The following is a 24701-nucleotide window of genomic DNA, read 5'->3' on the forward strand; positions in this document are numbered from 1 at the left end:
GGAGAGGGGACAGGAGCTGGCCGGGCCCCCCAGGAGGCTGCCACCCCCTCCCAGCTGAGGTATTTCTCACCTTTCAGCTTTGTTCCAGACACTTCTTGGCAGTGGGGTGCATGGTGCTGAGGCCATAGGGTCTTCCCTGAGCTCCCTCATGAGTCAGCAGGGGTAAAACCTCCGGAAAAAAGACAAAGATTGCTTCGCTTTGTCTCTACACATCCTCACCAAGCAGTTGGTACTGCATGAAGTGCTTGGGACTGGCAGTTACGAGACAACCTTGTTGGAAGACAAATTTCTTCCTAAGGCCTTGGCTGATCCCTGGTCCTTGGGGACATCCATCCCTGACCACGCAGCTTCCCAGGGAAGCACCGGGCCAGAGAAATGCCGTGCAAAGGGCACAGGGACACTAAGCTGCACTGGCAGAAGCACAAGTCAGAGGCCACCAGCAGGAACAAAGCACCCATCAGAATTTAGACCATGAAGCAAATGCAAAAATCACATCCTGAACAATAGCACCAGGGTCCCTGATAGCATTAGACCATCCAATAGCAGACAGAGGCACAAAGCCTTGGCTGTCCCCACCTCCCTCTCCCTTTAGTCCAAAGAATAGCAGCCTACACATAATAGATTTTATAACGTAGCTCCCTGCAAATGCATAAATGCAGCATTCCACCAAAAGGCCTCTTACAAGTTACTTTCCAGTAATTAAGAGGCTTTTACAGTAACACTGAATAAAAATAGTCATGATCAAAAATACTGTTCTTACGCCCCGTCTGGCTTCACTGTGGCCTTACGTGAACTTCTGCGGCTTGCTTGACCATTTTCTTTGTTCCCCTCGGTGCTCTCATGCTGGGCCGTAAGGACTTGCCACGTGCTCTCACCCAGATCTGTGTACTCAGATGTGCCTTTACTGGAGCTGGTGGAGCTGCAAAGGAATAAAAGGGGCCCAAGAAGGTGCGTTTGCAAATGTTTTTTTTTTTTTCCTAGCTCTCCTGTTTCTTGCTTTTCTCTACTTCATACAAACGTTTCGGAGTGACAGCCAGAAATGGAAATGGCAAACGGTAACGTGAAGTTCTGCACGCAGCTTTTGGGGCATAACGAACCTCCCCTGGCTTCCCGATCTTTGCGATATCATTGCTGGAGAGTGCAGAGACCTTAATTTCCCCTGCACACAGCTGAAAATGTCTCAGTTCCTGGTTGAAATGTCAGGGCTCCATTACGTCCATAATCCAATATGAAACCTGAGGGCAACCGCATGCCTGCTGCTTGCCTCGTCCTGGAGGGATGGGCTGCAAAGGCAGCCCCCCTTGGGAGCTGCTGGTCTGCACTGTTTGAGAGGGAGCAGATCCCCAGCACCACGGAGGGATGGACCCCGACCTGTCCTCACGGGACTGCGTAAAGCTCCCTGTCCAGAATAAGTGAGCTCAAGCTCCCTGCACCTTCCTTTGGAGGAACCGTCTGCTTGGGAGAGAGAAGAAGCCATGGAGGAATAACGCAGCTTTTTTTTATAAACGAGGTTTCTACAAAGATGTATTATTCATTATGCAATAATTAACCACATTTACAGACACTGCCTCAGGAAGCCTGATCACGCAGAACCACAGCTGCACCATCCCACACAGCCGGCATCGCTCAGCGTGGCCAAGGCAGAAAGCCAGCGTAAGGGCTGTGCAAACTGAAGCCAGAAGCTGGGGACACCGGGGCGACAGCGGGTCAACCCTCAGGAAAGCCGCTTGTTTTAGTTTGAGCGAGGCTGGATCCCTCATTTTTCTGTGCTATGGCCATCAGTTCTCTTAGCATCTCTTCTTCGCAGGGCTGAAGACACCACAGAACATAGCACTGGCCCCTCCCTGCTGCCAGGGTCTGACCCTCCATGGGTCCACCACATCTCAGGACAATAGTTGGCATTTTCTGACAGCTACATTCCCTTCCTCAGGTATCAGAGTGCCCATCACTGTATGGAGACCTACTGGTCCCCCCTCCAGGATCTACAGGGCTAAATCCTTCCTTAACAAAGGCATTAAAGCCCACCCAACTCCAACCCCCTGCTATGGGCAGGGACACTTCCACCAACCCAGCCTGCCCAAAGCCACTCCGGCACTGCCAGGGATGGGGTACCCACAGCTTCTCTGGGCAGCTTGGGCCAGCGTCTTGATATCAAGGCAGAAAAAATCATGGTGGCTTCAGCAAGAGGTGGGAGAAGAAGCAAACAAACCAAGAGCCTTGATTAAGGTGTCCAGAAGACCCCAGGGATCTGGGATCAAGCCCCAGGCCTCCAGCAGTCAAGGGCTCTGCTCTGCACATCCAAGCCAGTTGGACAGACCTTAGAAGAAACCTAAGAGATCTTAACCAAAATTGTCAGCACCCTGAACTTGTTCTGCTCTTCAAGGAGGTGGCAAATACAGTCATTGCTAGGAAGGTAAAAATATCAAAGCAGAAATAAGACCTTTGTTTCCTAAACTTTGTATTGCATACATATATATTCATGTTATATGCACGGTTTTGCACAGCAGTCGCCCCCAGTCTTTTATGGAATTGTCTTTCTGTTTAGCAACGTGCTGAATCAACAAAGCTATTTCCCTTTAATATTTCTGTAATTAGCCTGTTTTAAACCCTTCAGCAGCTCTTCAGAAGGATGCTGATTATTTACAGTATGTGCAATTCAGATGTCACTGGATTATTAACCTTGGCTGTGTAGTCTTAAATGTCTGGATTAGTGGATATGAGTTTGTTTCCTCCATTTCAGGCTAGAAAAGAAAATCGGGCAAAAATGGCAAGATAACCAGGTTAGAAAAGCCAGCTGTCTACTAGCACCTTGCACCCAGAAGGCACAAGGAGCAGGGCTATCAGCAGGAGCTCTGCTGCATCAAGAGGCTGGGGATCTGGCGTTCCAGCCCTAAAGCTACCCTGGGAAATGGCTCTCTGGAAGAGCAGCACAAAATGGCACAAAACCAAGACCCTGCTGTCAATGGGGAAAGGGCTTAAGAGGGAAGATGGAGATCCGAGTGGAGGGCAAAGCCCTGCAGTGGCCTGGGAGTTCCCTGGGCACTGCCCATGGCCATTTCTCCTGCATCGGAGCACCAGGAGCTGATTTCCAGCCCTTCCTCTGCTTCACTGCAGGATTTTGGGACAGCAGCCTCTACTCTCCTATTCTTTGTCCCTTTGCAAGCAGAAGATGGGAGCGTGCTCAGACAATTCTGCAGAGGCAACAACTATCTGCTGCTCTGCAGGCAGCCCAGCTCTGAAACACAGCTGCCAAAGCAGCACGGGAGGTAGGGGATGTAGGACAGATCAGCCCCAGCTGTTCCCCCTCACATGGAGCATTAAAGTGGCTAAGAAAGGTAAGGAAGGACTGTCCCAGCCACCAGACCTGCACAGAACAGGGCTTGGCAGGACCTCCTGGGGATTTTCTCTCTCTTTTGAAGCCACCGAGCCATTTGCTCTTACTACAGAGGTGGAAGTGAGCACCCAGAGGTGTCCCAGGCTCTGGGAAAGGGGAGTTAAGGGAGCACAGCTATTTCCATCCCTCTTGAGGACAGTTAAAGGATTCCCATAGATGCTGAGTGCACAGCTCTGGGAAGGGTGCTACAAGGTGCTGGGAACCACAGACCTGGGGGTTTGGTGTGTGCAGAAGTGAATGGAGGGGCAGCAGCAACTGTACATTTGTAAGTATTAATATAAACATAAGCATCAGACTGACTTGAAAGCACGCAGTTCCCAATGCACTGGAAGTGTCAAAAAATGCCCTATGCTGCCTCAGAAATATTTCATTTTGATCCTTTTTAGACAGCTGTTCCTACAAAAAAATTGAAGGGAGTGTTGAAATGGAAGGCTCCTTCACATGAAGCCTCCCCAAGGTTTTCAGCTCTGCATGGGTTTTTCTGTTTGTTTTGGGGATGTTTTGCAGAAATAATTTTGCAAACTAACCCAAATACACGAGCGTGTTCTGGCATTGCCACTCTGTGGTTTTTGCTAACAGTAATCCATTTTATTCCAGTGAGGAGCAATAGGAAGAGCTCCTGTCACTACAAAGGAAAAATAAAAAAACAGTTGAAAAAATCTCTGTGGAAGTCTCAGGAAACTCCCTTCAGCTCCAAACATGGTGAAGAAAACGCCATCAGTGATTTTCCCCCTTGTAATGAGGTTTGCAAAGGTTGACTTGCAAGGAATTAAAACATGGAAACATTTAAAATATCAGTGAGTTCTGGCATCCTAAGTAATGTGACATTTATATGATAATTTGGCAATTAAATATGCAAGCAAGGATGCTTTTCCTTTTCAAACATGCAGGTACGGCACTTTCACAAAACAGCTTCCAGCATTTTACAGGTTCACCTTCTGACTGGAGTGGAAAAATATTTTTTGCAACGTGTGGGTGGGGGATGCTTGCAGCAGCACCAGCCCACACCAACTCAGCAGCATCTCACAGCACACCACAGTTCTGCCATGCAAATACCACTCGGGGAGCTCCAGGTGGAAACCCCATTTCTTGCTCTTTGAGAACGGGGACATTTGCTCTTGACAACTGGGGAAAAGAGCATGGGTTCAGAGCTGTTTGTGCAACCCAGCAGGGAGACCTTCACTGCAGAATAAGCTTCCTCCAGCATCCCTAGATGAACAAGAGGAACACCAGCTGAGCTGCCTGGATATGGGTTATATGTGCTCACAGAAGAGCTCATAACCTGGCACAGATCCCAACCCTATAACACTCAGAAGAACACAGCATCACCCATCAGCAGGGTCAGGTTCAGTTATCACCTGGGCTCCTCCTGGTAACTGATGCACCAGCTCAAACCCAAGATACCTGCAGGAACAAGAAGTCTTTCTCCAAGCTGCATGACTGGACAAGACCCCAGAAAGGGGCTGGTTGGTCTGTGCTGGCAATGGGCATTGGGTGAAGTAAAGTTCTCCCTCCGGCAGGGCCCTGAGCACCTCACCCCCCAACACCAACCGCATCCCTTTCGTGCATCGCAGCAACTCACTTCCTCTGCTGATGAATAATTTGGAGTGCTTCAGCCATTATTAAATAATAACGGATCTTTTCCTTGCAGAAATAATTGAATATTGGAGCTGGGAAATTGAGGTCACCCTCAGCTCTGCTCCCTTTGACAATGCTGCTCTCACCAAGGCAGCAATCCTGCGTGGTGCTGGTGGAACAGAGCAGTTATTGGAGCCTTGCAGCTCAGCAGCATTTGTCCTCTCACCTTGGGCTGCTCAGCAGGAAGATCCCAAAGCTGGCGTTAAGGCTGTAGTGACTTGAAACTCTCTCTCAAGGGAAAAAAGTAGCTGAAGCTCGATGGATTTGACTGCATCACCCAACAGGGGCTCTGTTGCTGCATGGGGCCAGCACTGCACATCTGTTTTTTTCTTCCCTACTGGAGGGGAAATGCAAGCTCTTTTGGGTATAGTGGTGTACAAGTCCTGCTACTGGGGAAAGAATCACCAAAAATCATTAAGTGCTGTGGAAGTTCTTCCTTGCTATTGGAAACCACACTCATTTCCAAATCAAAGACTTCTTCCTGCTGTGCACAAACCCTGCTCTTACCCCCCAGATTGGTTTTGCCCACCACTGAGGTCAGATCTGGGGAAGTTTGAAAAAAAAGTTACTAACAGCCATGCACCTAGGAGAACTTGAGTTGCTTCGCTTCAAGCCCTCTCCCTTCCTGCTGCTTTCTCTTTTTTGCTGTGCCCTCGGCTGGCTGCTCTCGATCACATACTTGTGGAAATATTTGCTCCAGGTTGATTTGAAGTGGGTGGAAAGTTATGGCTGAAACATGTCTGCCTGTCTCCAGGTTGGTTACGTGCAAGGAAAGAGAAAGCCTGCAAGAAACCCCCTGGCAGAACAAGTCCTGGAGCCAGCCCACCTTCAATCTAGCAGTGATTTTTCCCTTCTGTTCCCCTTCAATCTCACAATTTTTTTCAAAATCAGGAAGGAAACAACTAGGATAACACAGCTTTCTGCCTTCACATTCCCGTACATGCACTGATAAATGAAATTCTCATTGACTGTTACATTAAAAACCAAATTATCCCAGGAGTAAAAATCCTGCTTGTAGAGAATCCAGCCACAAAAAAACCTAACGTGGCTTTAGAGAAGTTACGCCAATAACTCACCCAGTTCAATACCGAATGAGACCCTTTCTGTAGGATTTTCCTGAGCTGGACAGAGGACTCTATGATGTTCCAGCCCACAGGGTAAGGAACTGATAGTGCAAACATCCACTCAGGGGAAAGGACAATTTGCAGAATCATGAGGAAAAAAACACAAAAGCCAGCACCCACAAATAGAAGAACTTAAAATGGAGTCACAGCCTGCCCTAAATCCCAAAGTCAAATGCTCACGCAACGATGGAGACGTTTGGAAAGACTTCCAGAGCCAAACTTTCTGCTCGGGGACTCTCTGGACTAATTAGGTACAATTACAACTGCTTAAAGAGCGCTAATGCATTTGCCATGCACTGAGAATTGTCATCTGCTCATAAATACATCATGTTGGATCCAGTGTTTGTGGCAAGGGGATGACTAACTCCATCAGGCTGAAGTGAGAACTTCCCTGAAGACCTGGGCTGAGCAACCTGCAGAGAGCAAAGCTCTGCCACAGACGATTCTCCCCTCTTCTGCCCCCTTGCAAATGCAGAGGGGGAAGAACAGGATCTCTCTGAAGTCCCATCTCTCTTTCCAAGGGTGTCACTGACCTCGATCAGTTGGGTCTGGGTGCCTGTTAGTTTGTGCACATCGCAACACAGTTTAAAAAAACAAAAAAAGCATGCAATATATTTCTATTCTGTGGAAAAAACACCTGGAGACCCAAATTTTGCAGGCTATTACCTTTGCAAAGTGTATGCACAGAAATCTGAGATTTCTCTGGGAAAAAAATAATTTTTTTTCCAGATGCGTGCTTGGATTTTTATTTTACTTAGACTTCAATCTCACGTTCACTTGCACAGTGGGGACAGTGACAGAAGAAAGCATCAGGAGGTGTGTGCAGCAGCGCTCTGCACAAGCAGCTTTGAGAACCTTCCTTGGCAAATTCCCCCAAAGCAGAGCACATACATTTCTTTATTCTAAACAAGATAATTCGTAATTAGACGTAAAGCCCAAACTGGGAAGGTCTGACAGATTTGAACTTTTCCCCTACTCCACTTCCACAGGAAAAGAGTTCCATTTACAGGAGATTTTCATATTTGTTCCAGCTAATACGACCTTGTGGATAAAGGAGACAAAAAAAAGGTGGTTGTAGTTTGTGTGTACATGCATGAGGAAAGTCTCTTTCTCCCCCAGGAGGAAAAAGGACAACAGAACTGGAATTGTTCCGGGGCTTGTATGAACTTCTGAAAATTGATTTTAGCATTGAGGAGTCTGTGCTTGCCGCGTTCATCGTCTCTGCCTGCCAATGTGCAGCATTTTTGTCTCAGTTGATAAGGGAATTTTTAATTATTGTAATTATCATTTGAAAATTGGGTTCCTGCCACAGACAATTGAAATTAGATTCTGTTACTTTTTATCTTTGTTAATGTCTTTTAATCTGAGGTTTCATTTCCTATCAGCAATAAAATGTGTATGCATGCATACGTGTGCTCAGTTTAAGTACACACACAGAGACCCATGATCTCATAAAATATGCAAGTATATTACACATGCTAGACAGATTTTGCAGCCAGAAAGGACTGTTAGGATCAGCTAGCTCAACCTATTCTGAAACAAGGGCCATGCCATTTCACCCTGTAATTTCTGCATCAAGTCACCCCTTCCAGTAACACACCCAGCCCTGGAGGAGACTGGCACAGAGGAGCATACCCTCACCTGACCAGCAGGCAGGATTTTCATGGGGGACTCCTAATTCAGGATTTGTAACCTGCAGCATGCAACTTGGAGGGTACACATGGATGAAAGGGTGGAAAGGTTTGTGATACTTCGGTCCTCTTCTGCCAGCACTGCTCACAAAGCTGCCCCCAGCTTTGAGACCGAGATGTTTTCACTAGGAATAGGACTGAGAGCTCAGGAACTCATTTGACCCATAGACCGCTGCCATATGCCTGGGAGCAGGTGAGAGCCAACCATCTCAGCTGCACAAAGTGACCTTGGTATGGAAGCAGGGACAGCAGTCTTGCTGCTGCTGCTGCGTCCCTGCCTAAACCAGCCTTTTTCCTCATTGATTTTCAGCTAAAAATCCACCGCTGCTGGCAGGATTCAGCCTCCAGGAGGTGGTGGGCTGCACCCAGACCTCCACTCCAGCCCTGCACATGCACCGCAGTCAGCTGGGCTGCTCGGGCACAGCTTCAGCTGGCAAACTCCTGTAGGATTTGCAGGCAAACCCTCCTGTGCTCGGAGCTGCAGAACGTGGCCAGGAAAAAAACAGCTTCAGCGACTGATTTTATTTTATCCCCCTCTTCCTTAAGGGTTTATTTTCCTCTCCCTCCGACCATGTTCCTCCGAGTCTTTCAGCCTGCCCAGCTGTCCCCCTGAGCCCAGCACACCCCAGGACTCTTCCACCACTATTCCCACAGACAGGCAGCAAGATCCAGCAGCAGCTGTGTCCTACAGGGTGCAGTTTGTCCACACAGACCTTGCCAAAGGCTTTTGCCACCCCCAAAAGCTCTGAAGCGTGCTGTTCGGAGGCCTGACTCCTCTCAAATGTGCGTGGACTTCCCCTCTCAGGGCAGGACAAGGAAGCCTTGGTTGCTCTGCACGCATGTCTCCATCTCAGGGGCACTGGGGGAACCTCTCCCATGCACAAGTGAGCCTCTTCTGTGTCTTGTTGCTGCTCCACAGGCACACTGGGCACATTTCCTTCCAGCCACAAGCCAGCGCTCACCCCTCTGGCTGGTTCCACCACCCACATCCCCCAGCCAAGGTAAATCCTTCAGGGTTTCAGCCAGGCTTCAGATGCAGAAGCCGTGAGAACAATGCCAACACAGCTCAGATCATATAGTCATCCTTTTTTCCCCCCCTCTTCTCTTTGGTGGATTTATGAATCTCTACCCAAATTTCTTCTTCCTTGGAGCTCCACAAAGGTCAGCTCTTTGAAATATGTGGAACAGGCAGAGCCTAAAGCCAAGAGTGGTGCAGAGCCCGAATCCCAGGTGGACCACCACAACCCCACAGCCAGCCTGTGAGATTAGATGCTGACCTGGTTATAAACTACATTGAAGGTAACCAAGACATTTTATTTCATTTTTATAGAAAAAGGACACTTTTCTACTATTTCTCACCCTCTTTACCCATCTGTTGTTGCTTTTGTTTCAGGTAGGATGGAGTCTTGGTACAGAAAAGTCTTCCAAGAGGAGACTAAGCAGGTGTGAAAGCTATTAGCTAAGAAATGAGCTTTGGAGCAACAGTACTCGGGGGGGCACATGTGCCCTGCTTTTTAAATCCAAGGAAGAAGACTGTAAAAAAGTTTCTTTTTTTTTCTGAATGTTAAGAGAAAAAGCTGAAGAGTTTTATTTATTATATGCTATATGATGAACTCCATTCAAAGCAACCCCGCACTCTTAGAAGTGGTGAAAAACTTTCCTGGTTTAATCTGCCTGCTCTGGAAAGGAAATAATCAGATCCTGCCTTTTGCATAGGCAGAGTTTTAATTACCTCTGAAACTCGCCTGGTCCCATATGAGCAGCTTTTCAAAAGCAATCTATTAACAAACAATAACCCCGCTGCTTGCTGCCTGGTACAAAGCAGATGCTATCGCTGCCTCTGCGCACGCCCGCTCCCTCCCACCGCAGCGCGGAGCTCAGGATCTCCGCTGCTTGCTCGGGGGGAGCGTGGGGAGGGGGCTGCCGGAGCCCCCCCTGGGTGGCCGAGGCCACCGCTGGCAGCAGGACGGGGCTGTCACATCACACGCACACCAGGGCTGTGAGCGCAGCTCCCAGCTTCAAATCCCGAATATGATTCTCGGCGGAAGAAACCGAAGTGACAGGGGAGGAGATGTCACTGGCAGCTCCGGGACCACCAGCCCCGATAGCAGGTTGACTCCAGGACCAAGGTAACGAAGCTGCGAGCCTCTGTCCTCTATTGCTGAGGACGAAACTCACATCGGGTGTCCTAGAGCCTCTGACCTCCTCTAGGAAGGGCCAGAAGGATTTTCTTTTATCTCTAGCAGGAAAGAAAAAGGGTATTGGCATTCTGGACTTGCAGCTAATTGGAGACCACAAGCAGCCGGATCTGCACATAGTGACTGAGGTGCCCCAAGCAGCGTGCAGCTCCCAGTAAAAGGAGAAGTTACAGCCTACAGGGCCCGGGCCCCAGCTTTGGCAAAGGAAAAAGGACATTTCACCTCACACCTTGGGTATGGAGAAGAAAATTAACAAGACCACCAAGAGCAGGCAGATGTCAGCTTGCAGCCCCACCGGATCCAAAGGCTGGTCCCAAGCCTCACGCACCATGTTTTTCCCCACCCAGATGCTCACTCTGCCCTCGCATGGTCTGTGCTCATCCCCATGAGACTTGTGGCTCCAGAAGCTGCGCCCAGGTGCAGTGGTGGCACCGCAAACCCCAGCAGAGGCCGAGGTCCCATGGGTCCCAGCACTGTGCAAACACGCGGTGAGAGAAAGCCTCCGAGCAGCTGCTGACATTTTCAGAGCCCCAGTCACTTATCGCAGTGCTTCCCCATCTGCTGCTTCTCAGGACAGTCAAAAGCCTTATGCCAAATGCCTCCAGTCCCCGTGGCTATTCCAGTCGTGTGCATAAAGCTGTCGTTGGTGTTGAACAAGGTTCCATGCTATATTTAAGAGAGATGTCCTGCAGGGTATTGCAACAAAATTGGAGCACTACAACCCAAACCTTACTTTCTGCAGTCAGAGCTGGTTTCTCGGTTCGGCTCTAATACACCATCAGGTCAGCCACCCCCCCGCCTTATTTCTTGCTAGCTCACACAGAGGGATGGGAAATCTCCTCAAAACCTGGGGTAAAAGCCACCAGGGACCCAAACCAGTGGGGCAGCCCTACTGGAGGCCCTAATCTTGTGCTAGCAGGTGGCAGTAAGGCCCCTTTGCACCCTGCCTGTAACATGGAAGGATTCAGGAACAGCTTTTATTAATTTTATTTTTGCAGAAGCATTTCAGTCATCAGTCTTTCACACCAAATACACACCTGCCTCAGACCTATTGCTGTCACATTCATCATTTAAATCTGCGTGTCTAAAGAACCTAAAATGAAGTTCCCTTGATGCACCATTAACCTTCTTATGTATCTGCTACTTCAAGGCAAGCTGCAGTGAACCCTTCACAGACCACTCTTCCTAAGCAAGAAACACCCAGGTTCCTCCAAGCAAACAAGGTCAAACGTAGCCAAGAACATTTATTCTCCAAAGCCAAATGACATAGCACCTCATGACACAGCACTACCCCATTTCCCATCCTTCTTACCAGGAAATGTAAGCCACAGAAGCAGCCTCAACACCTCCCTGCAGAGCCTGGATGCTCCCCTTCTCCATCACCAGCTGCCACTGCCTCCAGCCAACCTCATTATAGAGACCAGCAACCCTTTATTTAGTCTCGTTAAGAAAGACTAACAGGGCACAGATGGCGTGGGCTTGCTAATGGCACAGAGCTGGCTGCTCTCTGTCCTCCTGGCCCTGGGAAGGACACGCTGCAGTGCTCCACCGGGCTCCCAGGGGATGCAGCTCTGCAGCAGGAACACGAAAGGGGCTGGAGAAGCCAGGCCATCCTGGCTGCATGCCCTGGGCACCAAAGTGCTAAAAATTCTGGACAAGGCGCGGGGGTGTGAGCTTGTGGGGGTGTAATCCCTGGGCTGCCCCTTGCCTGGGGCCTGCTAGAGGGAGAACAAGAATTTGGGTCTATGGTTGCTTCATTTCCCTTCAGGAAGAAAAAAAAAAAAGCAAGCCTTGTGAGGTTCTTTCTTTGTTCTTTTTAATGAAAAAAACATTTGCCACATGAGAGCAACTTTTAACACTTATCACCTCCAGAACCCAACACTTCTTTGGAAAAAGGAGCCAACAGCCAATAAAGACCTGCCTTTCAGCACCTTTACTGATGGCCCGCGCCGTTCTCATTGGTAATTAAATGCAGAAGGTCAGGGACCCTGCTCGATTCCAAACTGTTTCTTTGGTATTGCAGAACTGACAGGCCACGATGGAAAACAAAAGGGAAAGAACAGTTTAATCCAGCCACCGGCAGCAAATAAATCACCCTGGCCAGGCGCGGTGCCGGAGGCTGCTGCAGTGAGCGCGCTGTCGTCTCCCTGCGCAGATGCAGCGAGCTGGCTCTCCGCTTGCAGATGCTGTAGTGATGCTGGCGGTCCCCATCAATAGGGTCTTGTTAGGATCCTGGTGACAAGCAGCACGCAAAAAAGGGATGTGGTGGTTGTCTCAGCAGACTGGTAGTGTCGGTGGGGTGTCTGCCATGCTGATGAGGCCGAAGCTGGGTTTTCCATAGGAGCCGAGTTCCTCCTGTTTTTCATAAGCCCTTCCCTGCATAAAACCACCCTGTGGTTGCATGAAAAGAATCAGCAGCATTTGGAAGTGCCTGGAAAAACATCGTCTCCCCATTAGCTTTGCTGCTGCATCCTTTGCTCCTGTACCTGACGAGCCCGTCTTCTAACTGGTGCAAACTGGCCCCTCTCGGCTGGCAGCAGCGAAAGCCCTTGCTGCGTTTCCAGCAGCTCAGGAAGGACTCCCTGCTGCTCTCCGGCAGTTTTGTGGTCCTGAAGGAGCGGAGCCAGAACTGAGAAAAAGGAAAGGAAAGCAGTGGCCTGGCTAGGTGTTAATGAGAAAGTGATTTGTCTCTCCAGGATGCCCTTGTGCTTCCCGGGAAAGTCGCAGAGCAGAATTTCTGAATATTTAATACAGATTCTTAATTAAGGAAAGGGTATAAACCTGAGAGACACCATCCCCTACTGCAAGTTCAAGGCCAAAGCTTTAAATACAGGATAATCACTCATCTCAAGGCAGCAGGGGGTAGCCGATTAAAAGAGGTGGCCTTGCGGTTAGACCCATGTGGAGGGTTTCCAGACAACAGCCCCTTCTGCACTTGCTAGCTATGTTGCACTCAAGAGTTTTCCAGATTTTAGGAGTTTTTTCTTCCCTATTTTGTCCTGAAAAGGCTAAAAATCTACAGTAAGGCTCAAAAAAACCAGAAGACTCTAACAAAGTAATTAAAAAAAAGCCCTGTCTGGTTTCACAGAAACGTCTCAGTTTGGTAATTTCCAAAGGTTTCATTTCCATTTCAATCTTTCTTTTCGTCCTGTAGCTGAACTTACATTTCAAAGGGAAAAGCAAATTTGAAGCAAAATATAATAGTTCCATTTCTGGGAGTCACGGTGACCTACTGATAGTTTTAAAAACTTGTCTCCATTTTTCTCCAAATGTAAAATCTACTGAAATTGGTCCTTCACTTTGAAATATTCTGGCTTTGATGAATCAACATGTTATGATGAAAATTTTTTTGGCAAATGGCTTCTAGGTACACTCATTTCCGACGTTAATATACCATACCGCAGCAGGAGGCAATATGGGCTACAGGACTGGCTCAAACTTAATGGATGTCACTGCTGCTCCTTCTTTTGTTACCCATTTTCTGTGATACCTGTCACAAGCTTTGGCTCTATTCCCATGGACAGAAGCAATCGAGACCCTGCCTCTCAGTCACTGGCCATGCACACACACCAAACTGCATTTCTTTAAAACAGATATTTGGTCTCTTTAATTAACATCCGATTTGGCATCGCCATCCATACAGGAGCACATGTGATTTGCTGCTGCAGTTCAGCTGGCAGGTGGTAACTTCCTACGCAATGATATAGTCATTACTGGTGACTGCATTAACTTTGTTTTCTCTCTTCTCTCTCTTCTTTTTTTTTTTTTTCCACGCATACTGTAAGCTCTTTGGGCCAAAGATTTAATATATGCAAAAGTTAGGCTGCAAGGGCCATGAGGTCTGACAGAAACCCAAGCGATGCCTCAAATAAATAACCTTTGCCTACGTACGTGGCCCACCTGAACGCTCTGCGGTGTCAACAGTGGTGATAAAAAGATGCAAAATCAAGGTTTTGATCAATTTGCATAAGGAGCAGTGGGAAGCAAACGTGTTGTACTATTAAGGGAAACATTAGAAGCTGAACCGATTTGTGTGGTTGTTTTCTCCCAGCAGCAGGCACACCCAGGGGGATTCAAAACGTCCTTCAACTTCGGGAGTAAAAGGAGGAAGAAGGGAAAAAATAATAACAACATGATCAGTAGCTGCAAGAACATCATCAGGTGATTAGAAAAATCGGAGGGAGCCTAAACACACCTTTTTATTATAAGCAGCAGTGCCTAGTCGACCTTGCCTGATTCAAACAAGGCAGGATAGCAGAGATTGAAAGATATGCAGCCTCGTGCGCCAGCCCTCCCCGCCTGGAATTTAAATGACAGCATTAGTATTCAGGATCTTTGCATGTGTTTAAATATGGATTAAAAATGCATTAATTGGTCTCGTTTTAACAAGCTCTTCTCTTTGTATATCAAATATTTGAAAGATTCGGTATTATCACCTCTTGTCTGTGCTGGAATTGAAGAGGAGAAAAGAAATGTAATTGAGGACTTAAGGAGTGTCTCCTCCTGTTTGCTCAGCACAGGGCTATCTGATTGAAAGCTTGGGGGAAAATGACTTTGATAAGTATATGAACAACATCTAAAGGCAACACTACTTGGCAAATGAGTGCTGACATCCAAGCAGAGGCAATTTTGGCAAAGAAAGTGGCTTTCCAGTAAGTGCTGTATCAGAAGAACTGCTGGAGCTGTTTGTACCACATAACCTGTCCCTAGCAAGTGCCAGCATGAAGGGAAGATGCTCTGTTTGTTAGGGTGTTTGCCCGGGATTTGCAAAACACAGTTCAGCTCTTTTCTTGGCCTCAGCTCCCTGTCTGACCTTGGGCAGGTCGCTCCGACCAGGAATGGATGACTTTGTGGACCGAGCCCCTCCAGCTCTTGGTGCCTTCTCCTTGCTCCCACTGGAAGCTGGGAGATGCTCAGACCTGCTGTCAGTGAGGCAAACCCAGGCTGTGACCCACACGGCAACGTCTGGTGAGAAACCAGGTGGAACTTGGCCTGCAGCGCTCGGTTGTAATACTCCAGAGAGCTCCAGCAGGCCTTGCAGACTCTCGGGGTTCCCAACTGAATGAAAAAATCACTTGGAGACCTTGACTGAGATACGAGCCTCACAGAGATGACTCAGTTAAATGATGAGGATAAAATACCCAAGGGATGTGTCCCAATTACGGGAGATACACAGGGCAAGACTGGCAGCAAAGCCCTGATCGCCCCACAGCCTTGGGGCTGTCCCCCCAAGACACCAGGGCCTGCTGAGGAGGGGAGCGCCTCCCGGCCAGCTGCACAGGCCTCAGGCCCGAGGCCAAACCTCTCCTTTCAGCTCACCCCCATGTGTCTGCCGTCTCACCGTCCAGGAGGATGTCTCACTGCCTATTCTCTTACTAATATTCATATAAATCATCCAAGAAAAATGGAGAGTTAATCCTAAGGAAGCCTGGACTGATGTGGATTTAAGAAATTACCAGGAACTTCATTAAATGTTCAAGTGCCTCTTGGGTCCTGAGCACTGATGAGTTTGAAAACCTTCAGTGATCTTTACTCACAGGCATACTCGCTACCATCTCCCTCTTGCCTTTTTATCCACAAGTGACAAACTAATAGCCATCGCCCTCATTACTGGTGTTGAACCTGGGCACTGGGGGATGTGGCTACGGAGCTCTGCTGAACCCATGGCTGCGGCCTTACTACAGACTTCAGTTGGTGATGTACGCCCAGTTCTTCACGGAGGGCGACCAAAATAGAGCCAAAAAAATACAAGTTCTGTGGTATTTTGGTAGGGAATCTCACATTGAGAGACTGCGGCAACATGAGATTTTTTACAGAAGTTTAGCCAGTGTTTTAACTGCTTGCACAAGTCTGAGTTAAAAGCCTGAATTCAGAAATGGGCTGAGCCTCTAAACCCGAGTTTCAGCCACTGATAAATACAGCACCTCTCAGCATTGCCACAAATACTGTGCTGAAGCTTGCTCATTAAGAAATTCCTACGCATCAAGCTATATGCTGCTAGGATCTGCGCAAAAAAAAAAGAGGTCTAGCAATCAGCATAAAAACTTGCTGAAGTGGAATTTGCATGTTAATCGCCCTTACTTAGCCATATGAACACACTTCGTAGATAATCCACACTTCCTGGTAGGCAGAAAAGCACCTCTAAATGTGCAGGCTAAGAAATACTCCCATATTTCCTGTATGGCTGCAGCGATGCTGCGGGAGCAGGTGCGTGCATGGCCGGCTGTGCACCGCGCTCGGTCTCTGCTGGCTCCGACAGGTATTTAGAGTTGTTGGAGTTCTGCAGAAACGTGGTACTGCTTGGCTGGGGCTTGTACAGGTTTTGAGGTTGATAGCCCCTGCTATCATTTGCAGGATCTGAATGCCCGATCCTTATTAAAATTAATGTGAACTCTGCTGTCCAGCTTCCCTCTGCAGCTTTGCAAACCTCAGCCCAGCTTTGGATTTGAGTCGCTGAGGGTCGGTACCTTCGCAGAGTTTCATTTTCTGCTGCAGGCTGGAATATTTCCAGACAAACTTTATGTAAAATTCACTCCAAACCCCAGTGTGGGAATCCAGGCTTATAGAAAATGCTATGAACTTTTTGCTCGTTCCTAAGCTGGAGGCATTTTTTTTCTTTCAAAAAACAAAAAAACAGCTGGAGCTTGCATTTTCTCCTCGTATTATCTATTTACATACCCCATTTTTTCCTAACATCCAAGCCCCACAGAAAGCCCTGGTGAGGCTCGAGGGGTCCACGATACCCATCTTGCATGTGGGAACTGCAGCACAAACTCATTTATTTAAGCTTCTACAGGAAGAACAGAGACTTCAGGTTTGGCTTTGACAGTCAAAGGCTGGCTTCTGCTACCAGGAATTTGTCTTTCATGGTACAGCAAGAAAAGCAGGTTACATACAGTTTGCATCACCCCTGCTACAGCTTGGAGGTCCATGAGGACATCACCCATTTCCTGGCCCATGTTGTCACCTGTTTTGTGCCCAACTGAAATATTCAAATGCCTTCCAAAATGCTAAAAAAAAAATCACTGATGTGGAAAGGCAGTGAAAGCGAGTGAACTTTTTTGTTGTTCTTTTTCCTTCCTTCCATTTTTTTTTTTTTAATGTGACAGATTAACAGTGGAAGTACAATGCATTTTGCAGTTTGGGTGTTAATCCTTAGTGTGCTGTGAAATGGAGAAGACACTCTGTGCCTCAGAAAACAAAGACGTATCGTGTAAGGGATATAAACACGGCAGGTCTCCCAGAGTAATGCGCACTCAGAACACCGCTTTCTTGCACAGAAGATGAAATCATAATAGCATACACTTATTTACTTTTAAAAACCATCAATAACAAGTGATGTATAGCTGAACTCTGGGCTCTTCTCCCATGCACTTAAAAATGAAATGAATCTTAAGAAGAAACAGAAACATATATAGATGTATATATAAGCAGTATGAGTAAGCTACATTACAAAACAAACTGAATTATCTACGTTTCTTCAAACTACCTTCATGACTATTTGCCATTATTAGCAATTTGTATCCAGAGAGCTCAAACTAATCACAAAAAAGTGGGTCTATATCACCGTGGTGGTTTCACAGATGGGAAAACTAAGGCAGAAATAAGGGCTGATGCCAGCAGAAAATGGCCAAGAGGAGAGCAGTTCTCTGGTGCTGGGGGCACAATGCCTTCCTTGCTGCTCTGGGATGCTGAACCAAGGTGGTAAATGCGTCAAAGCCTGCTCTGTCGGGCACCCCACCAAATTCGCGCTGGGCATCACCCTGGGACTGTGCAGGTTGCAGCGGTGATGTCTCCAGCGACGGTGGGCTGGGTGCAGGACATGCATCCTGCAGAACAGACAGCGGGACGGCTGCACCTCTGCTGGCTCTGGAGTGCAGGTGCAACAGCTGCATGGCACCTCCAGTTCCCTTTGATTTCCAACCTCCGCCGCATCCTGGGAGACCTTGCTGGGGGCTTTTATTTTCCAGAGAGTCTTTCATAGTAAAAGGGTGTGCAAATGCGAATTCAAATCAGTCATCAGCTTCCCACTGAGTTCAAAACACCTCTTTCACCATTTTAAATGATTTTTAAATGGATGCAATGCACTCGATCTTCCAGCTGAAATAACTTCTGTATTATCCTCCAAGCCTGAATTCCTTTCCCCCCTTGCTCTCTGTTCACTTCAGATAATTCAATGGGAATTTATTTGAAAAGAGGTGGTGGGTCACAAATGAAGTAAAATGCTGACAGCAGGAGTTCCTACCCAGTCATTGCTTATGTGAAAGGCAGGGAGCCAGATTTAGGGAGCTGTGGGATAGTTATCATTAGTCTGGTTGAAAATATTCCATCTCAACTGAGGTTTTTTTATTTTTTTTTTCTTTTCCCATAAGAATCGATTTTCTTTTGATTAAATGAAATTTTTAGAGAATGTGTCTTTTCCCTTGTCTTGCTGGAAAAAGTCAAATACCTGAAAAACTAAACTCTAACTAGCCCTAGCCATGGGCCTGCCTAGAGGCGCTGCCGGGGAAGGGGCCTTCTGGGAAGTGTAGTTTGATTTAGGAAATCAAAGGTGCTGTGGGGAAGGGTGGAGGCACCCTGGAGCCAAGCTGCACCTCCCAGGCAGGATTTGTCAGTTAAACTGCTCTGGCTTGTGGCTGAGAAGAAAAGCAGCTTCTGAATTCAAACCCGTAAAAGCTCTGGTTTTGATGAAAAACATATGAGCTTAGTTGCCGGCTCTATTCCTGGTGAAATCTCCTGAACCTTACTCCTTACTCCAGAAAATGCAATGCCTGCATGAAATATTCATTGCTCCCCACGCCACCACGGTGCACAGATGCCAGAGGATCTCACTAGTGCTTTAGGTAGGTGCAAGGTGTTACATGAGGTGGGTTTATGGGGAGATGACGCAAGGGATGCATGGATCTATCAGTCCCTTGGGGATTGAGAGGAGGATGAGCTCTCTGACTCCCTAAATCCTTTTGGAAGCCTGCTGTTTTCTCTTGATCTGAGAACATCTTCCTTTCATCAAAGTCTGCATGAACAGACAATGCCCACTGCACGCTGCAGTAATGAAAATTATCACTGCTGTTATTACTGATGGGAGCACAGCACTTCTCTGCATGAAACGCAAGCTGTCAGGGGTTTCTGTGCCCTACTGTAGGGTTACCTGCACCCTTAAGTGCCTTGGGATGAACTGAGCTGCATTTGAAACTCTGCGGTTCAAATCAGAGGCAGCAAGACTTGGGTATCTGCCATCTGCATTAGCTGTGCTAACCCTCTCTCTCTATTACAAATGTTTTTTCTCCTCTAAATCTTGACATCCCTTCCAGCCCCACAATTGCTTGTTCACGTGCTGGTTGCTCTATTAATGGCTTGTCGTTGTCAGCAGCTTCAAAGAGATCCCTCATTTTAATTGCCCTGGGGGAACAGCATCGCCTCATGCTGCTGCCGCAGCTCAGGGCTCCTAAAAGTGACCTATGCAGCTTTGTAAATGGCATTAATTAACAGAGCTTGTCGGCTGGACTCTTTCCAGTCCCACCACGCACCACGCAGCACCTCTCCCAAGCCTTGCCAAAGCCCTTAGGGATCTGCCCTTCTTCAGTTGACCAAAAAGTCTGCCTGGATCCTGACCCCCACTCAAGCCAGGCCAACAAACCTCAGTGCTGCCTTCCCAGAGACATTTGCCAAATTTTATTTCCCCCATATGAAACCTTCTCCTGAAGGTGGGCTTGAAAGCCCTGCATGAGGGGACATCACTGACGGCTGTTGAGGAGCAACATCAGAGGAACATCCCTGTCTCCTTTCAGCTGAGGGTGTCACTGGAGGCTTCTTCCAGACCCTTCATGAGGCTCACCCCAAGCACGGTGAAAAAGAATGAAGAGGGGTTAAACTTCGCAGAGCAGAGGTGCTTTTTTTCCCTTTTTTTTTTTTTTTGAAAAAGAAGTTCTGTGGCTCCCTCTCTAGATGGAAGAGGGAAAAAAAAATAAAGTTGCTTTCTTGTGGTCTGTTTAAGAGCTTGCTTACAAGGGGAAATTAATCCAAAATTAACTAGTGGTGTGAATTGCAAGTGGATTAGTTAAATTACATTAAATCCAGGTCTGGATACTTTCATTTAAAATTAAAGTGGCCTTAATTCAATTTGGCTCAAGTCACTTCAAAAGTGAATTAAGTAAAACTTAATTACAGACCCTTTAATTCCAAATGAGTGTGTCTACATAGGTTGTTTAATATGCTTTCATTTATCCATTTTAAGAATTAGTCTTGATGAGCTTTTCGAAACCTCTCCTAACTAGGCAGACCCTCATTTGTTTACTAGAAAGCCTCCAATTCCCTCAAATACGGAGAGGAGAGGAGAGGAGAGGAGAGGAGAGGAGAGGAGAGGAGAGGAGAGGAGAGGAGAGGGAGAGGAGAGGAGAGGAGAGGAGAGAAGAGAAGAGAAGAGAAGAGAAGAGAAGAGAAGAGAAGAGAAGAGAAGAGAAGAGAAGAGAAGAGAAGAGAAGAGAAGAGAAGAGAAGAGACGAGACGAGACGAGACGAGAAGAGAAGAGAAAAGAGAAGAGAAGAGAAGAGAAGAGAAGAGAAGAGAAGAGAAGAGAAGAGAAGAGAAGAGAAGAGAAGAGAAGAGAAGAGAAGAGAAGAGAAGAGAAGAGAAGAGAAGAGAAGAGAAGAGAAGAGAAGAGAAGAGAAGAGAAGAGAAGAGAAATGATGTGTCTGTGTGTCCTCCAACCTGGAAGCAAAATGTTTCTGGTCTAGAAGCCACCACCAAGCCAACGCTAATGAGCCACGATGCCATGGGTGATGTATCTGGCATCAAGATGCTGTGGAGATGCAGCAATGAATCACTAATGCCAAAAACTCCCTGAAATGAGGTGAGAGACGCAGTGCTGAACTTCTTGATTTTCATGCACAGAAAATTGGTGTTAACACTGAAGTCGTCCCCACGGAGTGCTTGGAATTTTACAGAACTGGATTTTGGCCCCAAAATTACAGCATGGAAATGTTTTTTCTGGCTAACCACACTACCTGCCAGTGCTGTGGGCTGTGCTGTGTTAGCTCACTCCCAGGCTCCTTGCGCTTGTATGCGTGATGGAGAAAAGCAGCTGTTCCTCACTGAGCAGCACAATTCAACCTCCATCACACGACTGCCCTACCCACGGCTCCTCATTCCAGTACCTGGATCCAGGCTGGATACGAGCCCAAAGAAAGGGCAGATGCATCCTCAGCAGCACATCCTGCTGCAGCACATCCTGCCACACCTCATCCTGGATCCAGGATGGGAGAGCTGCTCCCTTTGCCGCTTCATCTGTTGTTTCAACAAGATTAATTTCAGCATTTCTGAAGTGTGTTCAAAGCTGCTGAGTTTCTGCACATTTTCTAAAACCAATTGGCAATTTCTTCCAGCTCCTAGCTGCAACGCGTGGGGGGCTGCTGCCTCTTGTGCTGCTGTTGATCTTTTCTTCTCTGTGCTTGGAGCCTGGAAATGCTTCTTGCTGTTTTCAGGCTGGCTTCCTAAGGAAGTTTAGTCATGTGGGATCACCCTTTTTTTTGGGTGCCTCCTTGTCTTTTCAGCCTTCTGGCCATGTTCAGAGAAATTTGTCAGAACTACAGGATGTAGGGAACGTGGTGGGAGGAAATGAAGTGCAGGAGGTATTTAATGCACACTGTTGCTCTAGTCCTATCTGTAACCAGGTGCTGGAGAGCAGGATGTTCCTAAAGGTGAGGGCTGTTTAAAATCAAGGAGGTAAACCTCATAATTTCCAAAGTCAGTGCATCCCCTCCTGACATGTAAAATAAGGGTAAGAGGGGCTGCCCTACCACAGAGCTGCCCTGAGGAGAAATGCATTAAAACCACACCGGCGGAGATGCAGGAGTGATAGGCAGAGTTTATTATATCTCAGAATTGTGTTAGATATTAATCATTTTGTGTCCTTAAAAGGTGTCTGAGGAACTTAATTTGTCGTGGAAATGTCAGATAAGAGAGATGCTGCATCTCCAGCTGAGAATAAACAGTGAATACTGTGGAATGTTACTCTAAGATGACCTTTTACTTTATATTAAAGCAAACAGGTAAAAATCAAAGTCAAATCCCCAGCAGAGATCACAGTGTGTGCATGTGTGTGCGCACGTGGCAGTGTGTCTGCCTTCTAACGGGCTGCAGGGACTGAGAACAAACCCGGCATGGGGCTCAGCTGACATGGCCGGGTCCTGTTGTCATCCCTCCTCTGGGTGTCTGAGAAATCTGGGCTGCCTACTGCATACCAGAATACATTCATTTATATTACTGCATATATGGTGATTTATATAAATAGATGCATATTACGGTATGCACAATATTGATATTTATATGATATATGGATATTATTTCATGCATGATATAAAATAGTTTATATCTTTTTGTGCATGCAATATCTGTATTTGCACTGTTAAATACGCTGTGTTTTGTGATTCTTTCCTCAAAGTTCTCCTTATGGCTACTCCAAAACGCCCCCCTTTTTATTTTTCAACTTTTGAGAGAAATTTGATGTTGTGTTCAAATATCTGAATGTATGTACACGTGAGTATTCCATAAGGAAAACAATTCATTTCCACTGGGCATTGCAGGTGCCACTGCAGGTGGCTGTTCTCCTTTCCATGCTGGTGGTCGTGGTGGTCCAAGACATGTCACCATCCCGTGGGGACCAGAAGAGCACCAGAGGAGCCCTGGGGGGGTGGGTTCCCGAGCACCAGCTCTGCAGGCCACACAAGCCAATGCTCACTCTTCTGAGTAATAATATTTGTGCTCCTAGCAAAAAAATAGCTGGGATTTCTGTTGAAATAGTAACATTTTCTGCTAGAGGTGGTTGGTCATTAAAAACCCAGTTCTGTTGAAAACATGAATTTTCCTTCAAAATGTAGTTTTGACTGATCTTTTGTCCTATTAAGGGTGAAGTCCATTTTTGAGACCAAAGGCAGCACAATTGCTCTACCTAATTATATCCCATTTAAGCCTGAACTGCTCTAGAAAGGGGTAGATTTCACCAGAAGGATTTTTCTTTGCTTGAATGCCTGTAGGAATGTTATTACATCCACTCCCAAATTATATTTTTCATACTTGCATTACTGCCTTTTTTAAGAATCAAAAGCTTTTCAATTTCTTAAACGGTTTCACAGTCTGAGATTGAGCTAGATACCTAGAAGGATAGAGCTGACAGAGAATTAGCAGGGCTGAAAAAAAAATTCCTGGCACAACTCACTGTTGCAACTTTGAATGAATACAGTGACAAGTGCTTCTTAGAATAGCATCTCTAAGTTGCTATTTGTGCTTTCTGTAAGGAAATGGCTTCTCAAAACCATATAGACTTTGGACTCAGTTCACGATTCAAAGTGGAAGTCAATGAAAGCACTTAGCAAACTCCTCTAGAGCAGTCCCTATCTACTTTTATTCCCTACTATTTTATTTTACTTTTTTTCTAATTTTATTTTCACTAACACCTCCCTGCCCTGAGTTTGACTGACGTTTCTAATCCTTTTGAGAGATTGCAAATGCTCTGATTGTTATCAAACCGTGTTCCCCTGCGTGACTCAAAGAAGAATTTGACTATTCTGTGTCCTATCAGCTTCCCTTGATGCATTTTGCCCTTCTAACCCTTTGAAGGGTCTCCTTTTAAAGCTGGCCCCTGGGGACATTTTAACAACCACCATCATGAAGGAGAGGTTCTCTACCTATTACTTATACATCCACCTGTAGGCTCATTCACCTCACAGTTGAATTGAATGTCCTTCCTAGCTGACCCCTCTGGGGGCTGTAAGCCCCTTGTTGAAAGGCTGGTTTTGCCCTGCTAGGGAAGTAGAAGCAAGAAGCTGTGGATGCAGACAAATATGAGTTCAAAGAGCTACTGGGCAAACTCATGGAACTGAAAACGTGATCGAGGTTTATGAAAAACAATGACCTTACACCTGGCTTGTTTAATCCCTGTGGGATGAGTTACTAGACACACGGATAATATTCTGGGGAGGCACCACGTCACACAGACCCTGTTTTGATGCTTTATTTAGGCCCCTGCTACTGACTCTGGGGAGACCTGGGCTGATCTTTAGTCTGACCTGATACGGAAGATTTTAAGCTCTCGCCATTGCCGTCCAGCCCAGCATTCAGTGCCAGCTTGTGTTGTCCCCAGCACGGGGAGGATTTCACTGCTGAAGACATCTGTTTCATTCTGTGCATGGAAAAACATAGCACTTTCCTACTGCTTGTGAGTCTCTTGGTAACGCTTACCAAATGCTAGCAATTTGGCCTGCTACCATGCTGCTGTGATGGGTACTGTAACAACGGAACGTACTGTGGCTGTATATTAAGGTTAGGGTGTTGAGTAGACTATTTACAATCCCATTACTCGTAATGCTACGGTATTTTGTTGTATAGCCATATATTGACCATGCTTTTGCTGAAATTACAATGTCATGAAGGTAGTGATCAAAAGTTTGCTCAGACTAACGGATGCCTAAACAATACTAAGTTTTGGTTCATGAATTACAGCTTCCTTGGAGGACTGGAATTGCCTCATCAAATTCCTTCCACAAAATCCTTTAGTGATGGTGAAGCACAGGGAGGAACTGTGTTACAAACTATATGGTAGTTTCTCTGCCCTATGTCCTGAAACGGCCTGAAACTAAGAAATTTACAGGCAAAAGAAATA

At 46.8% G+C, this 24701-nt stretch overlaps 1 protein-coding gene across 2 annotated transcripts in view; it reads right to left on the bottom strand.

The window, feature by feature from the left end:
- LOC308182319 (uncharacterized protein) overlaps positions 1-24701 on the bottom strand; it is a 238935-nt gene that overhangs the window by 4178 nt on the left and 210056 nt on the right. The window contains exons 5-8 of one of the 2 annotated variants that reach the window (XR_013941752.1): positions 14241-14344; positions 11358-14134; positions 761-919; positions 71-169 (exon numbers count right to left, since the gene is read on the bottom strand). Coding sequence is in view for 1 of the 2 variants with exons in the window: in XM_080566733.1 (XP_080422859.1) it covers positions 12256-12436; positions 12532-12674 (324 nt within the window). In the remaining variant the exon portion in view is untranslated. The remainder of the gene's footprint in view (positions 1-70; positions 170-760; positions 920-11357; positions 14135-14240; positions 14345-24701) is intronic. The other variant, XM_080566733.1, reaches the window with a different exon arrangement.

The sequence above is a fragment of the Anser brachyrhynchus genome (genome assembly GCF_964034855.1).
Source record: "Anser brachyrhynchus genome assembly, chromosome: 24".
NCBI classification, from domain to species: Eukaryota; Metazoa; Chordata; class Aves; order Anseriformes; family Anatidae; genus Anser; species Anser brachyrhynchus.